The sequence below is a fragment of the Saccoglossus kowalevskii genome, chromosome 6 (assembly GCF_978046115.1).
Source record: "Saccoglossus kowalevskii chromosome 6, keSacKowa6.1, whole genome shotgun sequence".
NCBI lineage: Eukaryota > Metazoa > Hemichordata > Enteropneusta > Harrimaniidae > Saccoglossus > Saccoglossus kowalevskii.
Window position 1 is genome coordinate 32259077 of NC_140646.1, and position 17070 is coordinate 32276146.

The 17070-nt window shown below is 33.8% G+C and overlaps 2 protein-coding genes across 3 annotated transcripts in view; both read left to right on the top strand.

Moving 5' to 3' along the window:
* LOC102808312 (ankyrin repeat domain-containing protein SOWAHB-like) overlaps positions 1–6447 on the top strand; it is a 70196-nt gene extending 63749 nt beyond the window's left edge. For both annotated transcript variants that reach the window (XM_078011950.2, XM_085500383.1), the window contains one exon: positions 6099–6447. In XM_078011950.2, coding sequence (XP_077868076.2) covers positions 6099–6212 — 114 coding nt within the window. In that variant the 3' untranslated portion in view covers positions 6213–6447. The remainder of the gene's footprint in view (positions 1–6098) is intronic.
* Positions 6448–8215: 1768 nt separating this feature from the next.
* Positions 8216–16903, top strand: LOC144358865 (uncharacterized). Its single transcript, XM_085500385.1, has 6 exons — positions 8216–8282; positions 9069–9149; positions 13312–13335; positions 13822–13982; positions 14712–14785; positions 15218–16903. The coding sequence occupies exons 1-6, from the start codon at positions 8237–8239 to the stop codon at positions 15267–15269; spliced, it is 438 nt and encodes a 145-aa protein (XP_085356511.1). The 5' UTR covers positions 8216–8236; the 3' UTR covers positions 15270–16903.
* Positions 16904–17070: the final 167 nt, after the last annotated feature.

Consider the following 17070-nt stretch of genomic DNA (forward strand, 5'->3'; position numbering starts at 1 on the left):
CTCCATAGATTTCCATGGTGAAGTTGAAAAGTGATATTAATCAGCGGTTAAAAAAATGCTAAGAGGAAGTCCCAACCAAATTTATTCTACTACTCAAGCATAATAGCATATTATCTAGCAGATATTTAATTTCTTACATCCTCATTTGTGATGTGTAAACATGCATTACAGCTGTTAGTTGCAGATTAATATTTAATATTTAGTAACCTTTGTGTTGGTTATAAATCATTTAAGACTTACAGACAGAAGGGAACACTGAGTAAATTACAGTGTCTTGAAGACTGTATTTGCCTAACTGTGTGCCTACTGTGCTTAGTTAGGCAAAAAAACTGAAAACTGATCAGTATGGGTGGTAGCTCGGTCATCCTGATTTTCTAGGTGGGTGGCTCACTACGTGAGGGAGAGAGGGGGTCCCCATACCCAAAACATGCGGTAAACACCCGAGTTATTGAGTTATTGAAAAAAATGCGTCTTTTTTTTATTGAATCTCTATGCTAATTAACATAAACAATAATGATGAGCAAACTTTCCAGTTCACTGACCAGCTGATTGATGAACATAATTAACTCTAGAGCAGTGTATTATGGGTAAAAGTAAAAAAAAAAGTTGCCCCCAGCAGGTTAAAGTTCAGCACCATGTCAAATATTAAAATATTTACTTGTTTGTATAGCATGCTTCTTTTTGATCAGATTTGTACAATCTGTCTTTGGTTACATAGGTCTATCTTGACTGACAGTCAGTATGGCAGGCATTCAGTACGCTCTGTAAAATAGGGGTCACTATGTAGTTTACTGGGATATAGGGCACTATGCTGTAGAATTATACTTCATTCGAAGACAGTGATCAAACACCTGTGCAAATGTTTTAAGTTTGTTTATCTGTCCTCAGTTGATGTTTACAATATTTTTCACATTTCTGTACCTAAGAGAATGTCTGTAGTTGTTGCATTACTTTTTGTTACCAGTGTGGAGCCACACGATGAAACGAGACGAAGCACTACTCCAATGTGAGATGCAATATTTAAATTGGCTGTCACACCATTTCATGTATCGGACTTGTCTGTTTGGGCCTTTTTCTTCTTCACTCTGTCTGTTTACATTAATAAACTCACTCACATAGCTGCTATTCAGGTGAATACCAGGTAGCAGCAAATTGGTCAGGCATCTGCTTTTTTCATGGTACAACACACGTATTCCACAAGTATAATGAAAGTGTGTTTGAACCGCCCAAGCAAAAGAAGCCTTGCTTTATTGGATTCAAACGTATTCTGTTGTAATTGTGTTTTCTTTGAATCTGGAATATCGAATTGACACATATTTTCAAGCAGCAACAGTTCAATTGGAAGAGAATTAAATTGGTGTAATATTAATTGGAAAAAAATTGGGAAATACTGCACCCCAAAATTCATCTGTTGCCATGGTAACAATTAGGACTTAATGGGCGAGTGTGACCTTTGTCCTAAGTTTTAAAGTTTGTAATAATCTGCTTTGCCATCTAAATTGACAGGTGTCAGTCATTAATCATACCCTTACACACAAGGTAGCGTGATGACTCATTACATTTTGACCAAACTTGGTTGCCCATGGCAACTTTTTTCAGTAGTCTATTTCGGCCCAGGTGGCCGTAATATGGGGACAATTGAGGCCTGAATAACTTGATGGAAGTTGGTTAAATACACTGGCTGGTTGCCAGACTCTGAAGTTCATTATTAAATAGTTTGTGTTCATGCTGAAAATCACGCTTTTTTTTATTTAACACTTGGTGTAATTGCACAGACTGGCTTATTTTTTATTCTACTCAGGCGTGTATATTCGGAAGAGTGGACTGGTACGTCAGTTGGTTAGTCATTTGAGTAGGCCTGTCAGTGTGTAAATTCATGGCCACGTATTTGCTATATCATTATTTTAAACCCTATTTACAAACGAAAAGCTAATAACATGAAATGATTTCATAGCTTAGGCAATTAGGGTGGGATTATTGCCGCGTTCTACTGAGATCCCCGAATGCAGTGCTTATGTTACACGTCAGCTGTGTACCTAAGCCTTGTTATCGCCTAACGCTTACTACTTCAGTGTACAGAGTGTACACAGTCAGCGAAATGTAATTTAGTTGCCCAAAAGCTTGTCAGCGCATTCTCCAAACAGAAAGTATTAAGAGTACTTGGAGGTAGATGGGCCCTCTCACTATAGAAGTCACATGTGTTGTTTTTACAAAAAAGCACAGTAATACTAGTATGTCTTTTGTAAACATAGTTTACCTATCTAGATGAGTGACATTTGCTGACGGTGAGTTGTGTTTGCTGTCTTGTAGACTCACAAAAAGGGTACATATAGTTTGTTTGTAGAGCCTCAACTGCTGTAATCAGGATCGTGTAGTTTAATGCAAATGAGATTGTTGGGGGCTAGGTGTTCAGTTGTTTAACAGTATCTCTACACTCTACATGCTGATGTTAACAGTTAGGCCAACTCATGTTTTTTTTCATTTGTTCGTTGATTTTGCAAAGTGAAGCATTTTTAAGTTTATTGATATAAAGTGCCATTTTAGATATGTTGAATAATGCATACTTTTGTGCCAATATTTAAGAGCAACATTGTAGTGTAATTATTTTTCTGTTTTCTATTTAAAAATCAGATGCTAATTTTCTATAGAAAAAAAAATGGCTGTAAATTATTTTTTAAGAAATTAAAGATTTCAATTCAGGCTTTGAAAAGCAGTTAAAAGCTGTTATTAATAATTAATAAATATTAAAAATGAAGAGTAAAAATTTGACAGAATATTTTTATTTTCTATTAAAGCACTGTGTAGTAAACAGAACAAAACCTTGTCCTTTTTACAAGGTCAATTTTAATTCTTCAATTTACAGTAATTGATCGGGTTTAAATAAGAAATAAAAGAATTATTGTGCGTGTGGCATTCAGTGATTAAAAGGGTATATTGGCGTACAAATCTGCAACTCATCGTGACATCAGACAGACTCAGTGGAGACTGATTTATTGATAAATAATCAATACAATTTAATAAAGTGACTACTTGATGTTCTTATCCAAATCTCTGATGTTATTGTTTTAGTAACTGTTGAGTTCTCTCCTCCCACACATTTGTCATTGATGCGATTAAACTCAAATTTGTTTACTCTATCGGATGACACTGACAAGGGTGGCTTGTACGATGTGCATGTTTTCGAGAATAAAACTCGCTCCAGCTTGAAACCAAAATTCTGAATACTATTAAAAAAAAAAAAGGACCATAGAGACAGGTAATAATTATGTAGGTCATGGCATGTTGTACAAAGTGTCTTAAGAAAAACAAGTTCAGTCGGGGTAGGTGCTGATAAGATAACAATTACAATGGGGCTCGGGTTGGGTTCGTGGGTCCGCTACCTCAGTATTTTTGTCACCTCCTTATTTACTAACAAGTTATTGAACTTTTTGAGCAAGTAGTTAAGGGTGTAACGTGCATGTTATCACCGTGTTTAACCACTTAGACACACGTATCCGCCATCTTCTTAAAATCTTGGTTGTACCGCCCGATACAAGGCACAGCACATGTTTTGTGATAGTGTATCTCGGCAGAATCAATCACCGATTGGGCTTTCTTTAATTGCTACACACTTTTATACTAGGTCATGGATCCTTGTGTCTTCAGAGTCATTAACCATGCTCTAAGTATATTTCTCATTTTAAATTTGTCGATTTTCATTAATTTGATTCCCAGCCTGGCAAATATTTCCACCTGTGTAACCCTTGTTAATCTATGTTCTTTTAAAATTTATTTACTGATCTGTTAATCCAAGTAAATATTATTTTTCTCTGAGGATTTTCACACCTGTATGGATGCTATGGAAAAAGTATTGTAACCGCATGTTTTTTTTTCTGCCTCCTGCTCTATTTCACCTTTTGGCCCAGACTTGAACATTGCGTCGTCGTCCCCGTACTCTGAGCAAATCATTGCTGTGAGTGAGTATAGCCGGTAAACAGTTACCATGCCAACGTGGCAGAGATTGATGTAAAGATTAATCAATGTCATTGAACACAACAATAGCAACCAGCAGCGTGTCTACACTGCTTTATTTCTTCCTTCACCTTTCTCCCACGGCTCAGCTATAACAGTGAACCAAAAATAAAATTATTACTGTCTCTTTACATGAAGAAGATGAATAGTTGAAATTTTTGTTAATTAAAAAAATGGAAGTGAAATAGCAGTCTGTGTCCAACCTGTCTGTGCTGGACAACTTTTATGAAGTTAATTAGGTAGGGTTAGAAGGTTATGAAAACAATTAAGTCTTAATGTGGACAGGCATAAGGTTTAACTAGTCTCATGTAAACTCTGCTAATGACAAGAACATACGAAATTGACATATAACAATCTAATATTAGTCAGGCTTTTGAAAGCTTTCTTTGTAAAACGTCATGTTGTACACATTGCATGTTACATTTTTTTTAACTAACCTGTCATGTTCTGACTCCATTTGCTTTTTATTTATAAACACTGTACATTTTTTTTGATTGATTTTTTTTTTTTTTTACTTTTTGTAAAGCAGGTTTTGCATTGGATTTTTGTTTCTGTGTTCTTCTTCTGCGGTTGGGTTGAAATGTAATACATTGTTCGTTGTTGTTACCCCCACTGTAAAACAACCACTCGTGTTACCTTGCATTTTGTGATTGTTTTGCCGACTTTGGTGTGAAAGGTGTTCGCTGGGTTCTTTGGTTTCAGTAATTTAGTCAACTTATTTGTAATGGTTTTTTGCAATATTTAATTTGACAAAACTATCAAATTTTGTTGAATGAATAAGTTGGTGCACTCAATATTTGCAGTTATACGTCTTCCTCTGGTTCCTATTTATTTTACCCCAGTGCAAACAATTTACATTGTATATACATGTTGTAAATTATATTAGTTTCAATTTATTGAAAGTATCATCAAAATAGCATGGCAGTCATGTTTTATGTGGAACCGAAACCACAAATATATTGGTTTCCACACTACAACATTTTTTTTGTTATGAGTCTTGCCTTCACTTCTCCCCCTGCCTCACTGACCTGCAAGTACACCCCTCTTTCTATGCTTTAGCAGACAACTCTTATTGACAAATGGCATGTGCTGTGGGTTGAACTAACTGCTGCCTGTCTGTCTGTGTGTTTGTTTGTTAGTTGCTTACAAGTATGAATGATCACAGCGAACGTGTGCAAATCTATCCGTAATATTTGCTATCTGATACTACGTACGTTTGTCAATACAAGAATGCTCACTAAACTTCTAACCATCAACTTAAAAGTACGTCTTCAAAAAAAAAAAATAAGAAAAAAAAAATGAATAACATGTTGACAATATTTCCACTGTTTAATGCCGGTCACCTGCCAAACAATGCAATTGTTACTGACCGCTAGGTTGGGTATTCATGACCACAACGTATATACTGTTCATAGCTTAGTACTAAACATCGTTGCTAAGATCCGTCAGCAATGCCATCATGTTTACTAGACATTTACTTATTGATCACACGAATTGTTATAAGGAAGATCTGGTTGAGCAAGTACGCTATGAAATAATGCAACTCTTTATTGATGGGAAACCCGCACAATAACACACCGGGACACTGTTCTTTTTGATAGCGCACTGATAGTTTATGAGATCACTGGCTATAAGAAAACAGTTAGTATTTACGGCTGAAAATCGTACTCTTGGCCTTAAGGTCAAGTTTGTTTTGAAGCCTACAGAACAATAAGAGATGGGCCTACTCAAAACGGCAATTGAGTATTGTCTGTTTGCTGTACAGCTCGCAGATCTGAGGCTATAATTTAAACTTTATGCGTGTACAACACTTAGGAACTATTCAAAATGTTGGCTATAATTTAGTTTTATGCTTGTACAACAGGCAGCAACATGTACCAAGCATAATAGGTGTCTAGTGCTTTATGTATATTGTATTGTGATATAGTAACTTTATAAATACACTTATAATGGTTGTTAATGTTGCAAATAAATCACCTTGTCAGACCCTTTACAATGCATTGTCTACCCACTCCCAAACTAATAAACATTCTTTATCATACGGTAACTGAGTTCTTTTTTATTTCGCTTTTTTTTTTATTTTGTAGACCGCTTTACACTGGGCTGCCAAACATGGAAAGAAAGAAATGTTGAAGTTATTTGCTGATCGACCTGATTTGGATATAAATGTGAAATCTGTAAGTGTGTGGCTGCTCACCTGAATTGTATCATGCGTGTAAACCATCACCATGGCTACCCTTCTTTTTTTCCCACTGATGTTTGCTGTATTGTTTGTTACAATGTAGCTACTAAATTTTATTTCATGTATTATTTCTTGCAAGTTGTCTTACAAATGTCTCGACAACTTCTCGAAGGTTTTGTCAACTGACCTTAACATAAAAATAAATAAATGGGCATGCCATTGTGTTTGACAGCAAGTACATTACTTCTGCCTAACTAATTGTGTATGGTGTGCTTTTGTTAGTTACCTAACTCTGTACTTTCACATGCTGTACTTTTCAAATCTACCTAACTCTCTTGGCCTTTGGTGGAAAAAAAGTGTTCCAGAAGCAGAGTAGTCCTGTGCCCTCTGTAGTCCGACTATGGCTATTGTTTTGGGTGTATTGTAATTTGTTCAGTAAATTTTAACAGTAATTTATTAAAAACTAATTCATTTCTTCAACTAGTTGTGTCAGATTTGCACTAAATTTATTAATTACGAAGAGTTACAAAAAGTACAATATAGGGGAGAATATTAAAATAAGAAAGCTTTTTTCCTTTATGAGAAATTTCTGAAGTTTTAAAACCATCAATGAAATTATGGCAAGTTGTTGAAATTAACATAGTGTCATTAGAAAGAGTTATGAACTGTGCTTTTTTTTGTTATTTTTTCCATATTGTTTAATGAAGCAAAATGACTTTTTTGATACCAGATGTACACACATAGAGTAGAATGGTAGGATGTTCATGCTAAATACATGCGTAAACAGCACCAGACAGTTTGAAATTTGAATTTTATGTCGACTATTAAAGATTTTTATAAAAGTCACAGTGACTAACACAAAATTTTGTTCTCACGAAAATAACAGATTAAATTCTTTTTACATTACATAATTCTTATTTATATTTAAATCATGTTAAATATTGTGTTTTCTTTTTTCTATTTCATGTGCTTTATTGTATTTTTGGAATGCAGCATGGAGTAAGTAGTAACATATTTCCTTTTTATCTGTAACATGTTCACCACAAGCATTGGTCCATAGTGCGCCCTCACTGGTCATAGATAGTGTGATTTGTGGTGATGAGGGCGCTGTTCCAACTTTTTCTCATTTTTCAAAATTCAGGATTCTCACTTCATATAATGTAGTACAAGATAATAAGTTTACATCGACACCTGAAATAAAAAAATAAAACAGTTACAAAGCTAGTACAACAAGTGATAAGCAACAAGCCTGGTTATTTTTCTTTGATATAAAATATTTCATTTGTTTTATTATTGTATTATTGTATACAACTATATTGATTGATGGTAAGATACTTTTAAACAACACTTTGTGTCATAGAACCTCACAAAATTATAATTTGCTTTTTCGGAGAATATAAAAATGTCTGACCTCATTTGTTATCATAAAAATGTTGCAATGAACACTGTGGTTAACTGAAATTGTGTTATATTGAAATAGTTGAGTTAGAGGTTGGGGTCATGGGTATGTTTTGAAAAGAACTAAACTGAAAGAAGTCAAATTCTATGGGGAGAATGACAGAAAAAAAAAAAACTGCACAACTTTGATAAAAATACATTTTTGACAATTGCTGCATCGTGACAAATGTATTTATATTTTATATCATCTTCTCTCCCAGAGTTTCTGAGGTTTATCCTCTTATCATATAGCAATACGGAGAAGAACATTATTACTATATAACATTACTCGGCTGCCTCATTGTTATCTTTTCCCACGTTACAGTTCTTAAATTGTATTAGATCATCATTAATCCTACAAAAATTACAGAGAAATGAATAATTTAGCTGATAATCTTGGTTTGAAATTGTTCTTAGCTATTGATGACGAATTATATACATGATTGCATCTGTTGAATCATTAAGCAGATGCCGAGTGATAGACAAATTGAGGCATTTTGCAGTTCACATCTTGAGAACACTAATGATAGATGATTTTTACCAGAGAAAGTTTACAATGGTGACACTGTTCTGTTTCAGGGTTATACCCCGCTACATATTGCATCGATGTATGGAAATGAAGCTGCCATTCAAATGCTTTTATCAGATTTTAGTAAGTGCAGATCATTTTAATATTTCACAATCTTGCACTAAATATAAACTTGTTTTGATCAGTTTAAACTATCCGTAAAAGAGTTAGCTCATTAGAAATTGGGGGGAAATACTGTAAAACACGTCTTTTTACCTAGCATGTCATTTTAGCTAATCTGTAATTTCGCTAATTCAAGATGTTGTTAATTTAGAAAATAGTATATTCTTGATATCACAATGAGATTGGCATTTTAACTAAATTAAAATTTTGTTAATTCATGTATTTATTCAAATTTGCTAAAATGGCATGTAGCTATTTCAATGTGTTTTACAGTACTTGTAAGATACTACAAAATTTCACAAAAGTCAGTGTGACTGATAACTCAAATGCAATATTTAGCGCTATACAATTTGTAAAATTTATGAAAATTTGCCTCATGCAGAATTAAAGTTTATGCGGTATACACTGAAGCAAAGTGGTCAGCTAACCACCATCAGATAGTATGTGTTTATCAACTTTCAAATGAGTACAGATGTATTTTTGAATAAATGGTAAATTGTTTTAGATGTATAATAATTTGTATTGGCTAATAAAAATGGACACAAAAATAGTAGTAACTAGGATGGCTGGGATGGCATCATACCTGTGTGAGTGTGCATCTTATAGCTAAATTATAGTACAATACCAGTATATGTACTTTGGCATATTTCTTATGGATACACACAAATACTTTTACTGGTTCTTATAGACCTTGGCTGTTTGTCACTTGAACATTAACGCTTGTGGTATGTTGTTCATTATTTTCAGAGGCCAACGTTGATGCTCGAGATTACAGCGGAAAAAAACCAAAGCAGCACATGAAGAAGAACTGCGCTAATTACATCCAACGTAAGCTTGACCCTTCCATCCCTAGTATAGGAGTAGAAAGTAGTCTTGATACCGGCGGCTTTGAAGATGACAAATTGCATACCGGTACAAGCTTTTCTCGCGCTTTTAGTTTTCGCTTATCATCATTTGGTAGAGATTCATTTCGTAAATCAAAGAAGGGCCGTAGCGAGTCTACAAGTTGAACTGCTATTCTGTAAATTGCATGTGTGTATTGTGTTGTAAGTAACTGACACGAATGCGCATTCAAGTTCTGTCTTTTTTTTCTGTTTAACCGTGAATTATTAATAATCAGAAATCAACGACGTGTATTCGATTAATTGGTTTGCAAACAAATTAAAATCTACTTGCATCAATATGCATATGTAAACATGTTTAAGAAAAAATTATTAAGTTCTAAGTGTTTTGACATGATTTATTCCGATGTTTGCAACTGATATCAAATTAGTCTAATTATGCAAAACTTATCACTTTTGAATAATGAATGATGTTTTTGTGTCATGTTTAGTTAGGAAAAGAAAGCATGCCTATTAATGGCTTTGCATGTCTATGTTAAAGCGCGGTGGTCGTCGCGCAGCGCGTGTTGGAATTTCATGTAAATAAACAATGTATTTTACACGCGTTGTATACGTCGCTATGAGTCCCATATCGAACAGGACGCGGCACGACGACTGCCGCCCTTTAATTAAGAACTTCATTTGGATCATTGAAATATTATTTTTATATCATAGTATATCTTCGAGGCAATACAGATACTGTATTTGCTCTATTAGTAATGTACTGTCTAAGGTGTCTCTATGTAATGATTCAGTCTATAACAAATGCAGATTTTGGTTTATATGTGCTTCTATTTTATCTAATGGAACAAATACAGTAACTTTTATGCCATATTTAACCCATCCTGTGCAGTTTACAGCTGCCTCTCTTATTAAGGCACTGTGGCGGGGAATCATTAGCTCTTTTATTTGATATAATAGATAATATTTTTTTTTTTAAATGACCAATTATGGCAGTGGTTTGTTATTAATTTGATGATAATTTTGGCTTTATTTTCCATTTAAAACAAATTTAATTAGTACTTAATAATTAGTTTATGTATATATTCATTTGCCCTGAATCCCTCAGACATATAAAAGTAGTAAATTGTGGTGTAGCATTTTACTGTTATTGTACAGGTTTAATGCAATGAAACATTTAATTCCAGTCTAAAAAAAACTGATATCCATAATATTGTATCATTATTCTATCATGATGGCCACATATTGATAAACACATTCTCTATTGTTTGACTGAAAGATAGGTTTCTAAACTTCACTTTCAATTCTAACTTGTGACATCCTCCATTTACAAAGACTAGACCAATCTGTACCAAATATCAGATATTTTTTTGGAATTGTTTGTTCGAGATTGGGATAGAATTACCGTAAGCCAATTGTAACACTGCCCTCTAGTGTTGGGATTTTGATCCCAACATTCACCAAACTTGATATTACCGGTACTGTATTTCATTGCTCTACTACCACTTTTACTCAGAACAAAACTTGCAGGTTCCTACACTCCTTAGTAATAACACCTAATGCATGTATACTGTCATTGCCTTAATGAGGGATCAGTTGCGTAGTAGTGTAATGGTAGGACCATTATTTGTCCGAGAGGGTGGGCCCTAGTCAGAAAAAAATTCAGAATTGTTATAATAATGAAAACAAGGCACATGCTCTACTTGTAAACCTCTCTGATAAAAGAAAACAAATTCTAACCTCAGATACTCCTTGGAACAAATAATGATCTCTCTAGATAGCTTTCATATGTTAGTGCATTGACCCTAATAATAGTATTCATGTTCAGCTAGTATGCATGTTGTACATGTTTTGTATCTAATTAATGTGCCTACATTAAGCCTGTATGTATTTGTATCCCTGCTACAAGAAGACTTTTCAATCACAAAACTTTTTCTTTTACTTGTAAACTATTAATGTATATTGTCTTTATTATTTATTTTTTGGTTAAGTTAGTTTTTGGGAGTACCTCAGATTTGCTGCATTTCTTAATGTTGATTCTATTCATCGGGGAGTATGTCTGTCGGGCTGATTCCATTCTGTTTCAACTTTCCCATTTGTTAACATGTGCATATTCTGTAAATAAATCAATCTGTATGTATTTGCCTGAACTGTGGTAGTATCCTAGTCTTATCCTGGTGCAAGAAGTTACTAGTATACACCTACCATAAAATGCTGACTCAACATTTTATCAACACTTAACATTACGACCTTTCAGGAGCTCCAGTGCAACTCTTTCAGTACAAAAGTCAACTTTCACAAAAACTTTTACAAAATAAAAATAATCATTTTTTTTCCCAGTATTTAGGCCCTGTACAAAATGGGGATTTTTCCCCTAAAATTGTTATTAAAACCTGTAGAAATTATGATCATTTGGTGCACATAGAAAAAAAACATAAAATGACATGAAAAAAATATGAAGCTCAAAGGGTTACACTGATTTTTTTCATAATCATTAAACTTTCACATTTTCTAGAATTTTTTGTGATTTACTTAGCAATTTCACAAAAGTCACTGTGATTTGCAATTGGAGAATTTATTGCAGGTCACAATGTCAAAATGTCTCTGTAACTCCCTGTTTTAAATGACCCCCCTCCCTCCCCAGTGTAATTAGTAAAAAATTGTCTCTTTCCATATTTTACCAGTTTCTTGTAATTTTCAGATGCTTTTTATATGCTGATGTTAATATTGTAACAAAATGGTTTCCATATATCCTGTTTTAATCAAATCTGTACTCAAGGTGAAGTGTATTATGAGGTTAACATACGAGAATTCATGAAATTGTGGTGTGCAATGAGATCCCGTACTGTCTGAGTGGATTCTTTGCTGTATTCTCAGATCATGCTTTTCAAGCTGTTATAATAGACCATTTTCTGTTCACTGCAAGATCCTGCGCTTTGCGTGAAATTGAACGAAAAAAAGGGTCAAAAACGAGTCATAGCGTTGACATCGGGTGAGATTTAACAAACGCGAAAGTATTTGTAGGGTATTTTGATGCCTATGTACACATTTAATGATAGTCAATTTTGATCAAGTAAGGGAGGGTATCTCAACTCTATATTCCTCTCATTCTTATACAAAATCTGCATTTGGCATTGAGCTGTAACAAATTTCATTTGATTTTTGCGATACATTTACTCCAGGCCTCTCACACATTATGCGAGATCATGCAGTGAACGAAAAATTGTCTATTTAGAGAGAAATGACAGCTGCACATTCAAAAAAAGATGACATTTTTGCTAAATTGTTGACTTGATAAAAATATAAAGGATTCAAATGTGACATACAGTTTTCCATTATGGGAGATGTTCCAACCACATTTGTGATATTTTGGAACACGTTTATTCAGCTAATTAAATACAGTTGTAGTTGCTGCCACATGTACAATTTTATCTTGTTCTTGCAGCAAAACACAATCATCTTTTTGTGTACAGATTTGATTACAGTGTACGTAGCTTACCGGTAGTAGTGAAAAATTTAGTGAAACATTCATATAGATATAAACTAAAGGGGCGGTGGTCGTCGCGCAGCTTGTGTTCGTATTTCATGTAAACAAATAATGTATTTTGCATGTCTTGAGTCCCATATCAAACAGAAGGCGACGCGGCGTGACAACCACCACTGTCCTTTGAAACTTTACCTTATTAATTTCCTCATTAAATCTCCTTTATCTTAAAATTATGAATTGAACATCATTATCCAACAATAACTGATTCATCAGTAGATTTGTTAACCCATAACAAAGTTGCTACAAGTTTACTATTGGATTTAAATAAAAAAAAAGTTAGCTAGTACTTAGTATACATGACTATATTTTGTTTAGGTAGAATACTAAAATTGACTATGGTTGTGAAAGGGTCAAACTATTTATTATTTAGCACTAACAGTGACTGTAGTTTTACATGTTGAGTCATCATTTATTGTTGTGTGTATACTAGACTTTATAATGGTGTATATGCATGTACCGCGGTATGTATTTTATAATCTCACCTCCCCTGCCCATTACAGGTACAGGACACACCCCTTCAGATCTAGAATGCACTTTTCTTTTCTGCCATTGATTGTAGTTGATTTACCTTTTGATTGATTGTTTTTCTCCCTCTGATCAGAGATGTTGCAGGGTAGCACCAAATGTGAGTATAACTTTGTTAATTTCACCCGATCCTCCCTTCATTGTGACTGTATTACAGCCATCATTGCGTTGGATTGAAATAAGTGCATTTGTGCTACATTAAATGCGTCTTGACACTGTGAAGCTAAAAATAATTTGATATGCAGAGTATAATTAATATTAGATAACAGACTAATTAACAGGGATGAATTGACGAACGACCCATTATGCATTGCTCCAATAACATTTTCTGCTACAGTAATTATGACAGCAGGATTACACATTTTTTACTTGGTGATTTACCATGTAAAATAAATCATTTAGGATAATATATGAAACACAAATTTGTCAAATGTATCCCTGTAATTCGTGGCATCAAAAAATCACCCAGATTTCTTATAAAATGTTGTAACCACAAACTCAGGATATTATGGCTTTGATGGTCCTTATGAATCAAAAATATTTTTGCTGGTAAGAGATGTACATTATAATGACTCGTTTGTTACAGCCTATGGTATCAGACAAAGGGCCAGGTCAAACTCGATGGAAAAGAAGAGAGGAAGTGGATTGTTTTTTAATAAGCCATTGAAATGGGGATCAGCAGAGAGCTTGAGGTCCATTACTCCGCCAGAATCGCCAACTTTCAGAAGAAATACCGACAGTAAAGATGTAAGGCCCTTTCATTATCTCTCTACACGTACATTTCTGAGTTTTCATGCACACTTTTATTTGAAGTTCATTTAATTGCAAATGAGCACCAAGATCTCCTTCAGAGCGAGAGAGCCACACTGCTTTTTTTAGCTTCGCTGTTGACTTTGTCGAGCGGAGCTTATCATATGAGTGATTGTCCGTCGTCGTCGTCCGTGTCAATGTTTTACTTTTTCCACTTCTTCTTGAAAACTACAAGCCTAAATGCTTTGATACTTGGTGTATATGTACCTTGGGTAGACCTCTCTTAGATTTGTTCATTTCATGATCATATCTTCAATTCTCTAATTTTGGTGAATATTTTTGTCATTTTTGGTAAAAAGTGATATTTTCAACTTCTTGTTAAAAACCGCAAGTCCGATTGCTTTGATATCACATACCCATATATAAGTACTACATGTGGACCTCTCTCAGATTTGTTTATTTCGTGATGATATCTTTAATTCTCTAATTTTGGTGAATATTAATTTTCGGTAAAAAGTGATATTTTCGACTTTTTTTCCATAACACATCATGATCACTAAGACACATCAACAAATATGTCTACTGTTTCAAACTGTAGCCTTTTCAGTGTAACCAACCTTTGCTCCAGTTACTTGCAGTTGTTTTGTTCTGTGTCTGCGATCGATGATTGATAGATATCATTCCTAGCACATATAGTAGTGATAAATGCATGTTTTTTTTCTGTAGTCAATGCCTCCGCCAAAGTTTGTACCATCAAAGAAGGGGAAAAAGAAAAGGAAGGAATCAATGAAAGAAAACGCGTAAGTACAGAAACTGTTATCATGGGGGAAAAAAAAACAGGTTTTGCTTCAGTCATCATGCGCAACGCTTCAAACCTGCACCTTGCACGTTTTCTATGCAAGTTCACATATCCATGAAATGTGCAACATCATACACTAGCATGGGGAAATTTGTTTGAGTTTTCAAAGGACATATTTCTCCGTTTCAAAGGATGATTTTATCAATCCAAAGCAGCTTTTAATACATGTATTTGATGACATGCACTTGTATTAGAGCAAATACTGTATGCAATGCTGTAACTGTGATATTGACATGCAATCATAGACAGAAATATTATGTTACTCTTATTCCTGATAATGTACACTTTAGATACATCTATTGCTTTAAGATTATCACCACAAAATATCTAACTCCATAATCATTGATGTTTTTTTTTGTTTGTTTTTTTGCAGGGGTGTTGAACTTAGAAGAACTGAATCAGAACCAGATCTTGGTCTTTCATAATTTGTGTAATATCGTTTGCTGAACACTGCCACAGTTACACTGCAATTTTGATACTTTATCATTTCCCAACACTTATATTTCTAACAGTATTTATATTTTCATTTGTCCGTTGGATGCATTTTTGTTACTAATTCAGTGTTCTTTCCAGACGAGACATACAACATTTGCCTCATGGTTTCATTTTTTGTCCCAGGTTTTTTACACATGAGACAAATTGTCTCAGAACAATGTAAGAAAATACAAGTGATTATTTGTAAGTGTAGAATAAAATTCAAACACAATAAATATTGGAGTACATTTGAGGAACAAAATACTTCTGTTTCTAGTTTCTAAACTGATGAAACAATTCTACCCCACTTATTTAATTCCTGATGAGAACACTGCTAATTAAAATCATGACACCGGTTTAACCCTTTCAGCACCATCCACACCATAGTTACATTTATAGTCTCCAATTTTCCACATGAAAACTAGAAGCAATGTCACATTTTATTTTCTTGGTTCAAAATTAAAGATTGAATTCAGAAAATTACAAAAAACTAAACAAATTTACTCAAATTTGAGTGGGAAAAAATAAATTGGCGCTGAAAGGTTTAAAACCATTTGATTCTTCTCACAAATTAAATGTATTATCAAATCATAAATATTACCAATATTTTATATTAATTTATATGACAACCATTACTAAATATGAAGAAGCACATCTCTAATAGAGGTTAACATAAACCTAAGAATTGCATTTATTGCATACTAGATCTTTGAAATATGACTATTAGACTATAAACACACTTCTATCAGTTATGTATTATCATGTGCTACTAAAAAAGCAAGTCAATTTTGTATACTGTAATGGTGTATTTATAATGGGCATTTCTAGACATAACACTGTCGTGATTGGGGTACCTTCTTCTTGCCAACATGGAGAGCTAGTACTACAGGCTCTTAATAATATACTTTAAGTACCGTAGTTCAGCTTCCATATATAGATTTGCAATCACATACATAGTATCGAAATCTATATTATTATTAATACTTGACTGAGTTTCTTTCCTCTGTGTGCATGTCTACACACCAATTATGCAATACACTATTCCTACAAGTTATTTTATAAACGACATTGCTTACACATCCATCAGTCATGTTGACATTGAAGTATTTCCTTGTTAGGGAATTATTCTTTGGGGAGAGCATCTCCCAGTATGTTGATATTTTGTCCCACTCTGTACTTTGTGTTTGAGGATTGAATTTATTATCACTAGCATGTTGCTTTAACAAAATTCAGGTAATTTTTCTAGTGCTCATTTATTTTTGATTTTCTGTTGGGTAAGCAAAGTTCCTACACAATGAATTCTGAATTTGTTGAAAAAAAACACTATCTACTTATCTGTAAGTAGTTGAACAAAAATAATTCCATTTTTTAAAAGGTAAACATGAAGTATTATAAAAAAAAAATTTACTCAACAAGTACTGTGGTTTTGTTGAATACTACTATCGGATGAAATAAGAGCTTTAAATTGGGATTCAGATTCACGAAAGTCACACAGAGGAGTCACTGGGAGGTATAGAGCTATGGTTATTCATTGTGAAATGTAAATTATAACAGAAGTTTAATAAAGATGATATATTCAGGGAAAGGAGAGATTTGAAAAAAAAAACACAATAAGCATGGATACTACAGAGACTAGGTTAGAATGCATTATCATTGGAGTTGTGCACATAAGCTAGATATCGATGTACAAACTTACCCAGCACATGCAATATTCTTTTGTAGTAAAATGGCAAGGCAGAGGATTATATTCAT

Excerpts from the sequence above, each read along its gene's own strand:
- LOC144358865 (XM_085500385.1), top strand. The coding sequence starts at position 8,237 with ATGTATGGAAATGAAGCTGCCATTCAAATGCTTTTATCAGATTTTA. Across the intron at positions 13,983-14,711 it reads GAAATACCGACAGTAAAGAT|TCAATGCCTCCGCCAAAGTT; the intron begins GTAAGGCCCTTT and ends TTTTTTCTGTAG. Across the intron at positions 14,786-15,217 it reads GAATCAATGAAAGAAAACGC|GGGTGTTGAACTTAGAAGAA; the intron begins GTAAGTACAGAA and ends GTTTTTTTGCAG.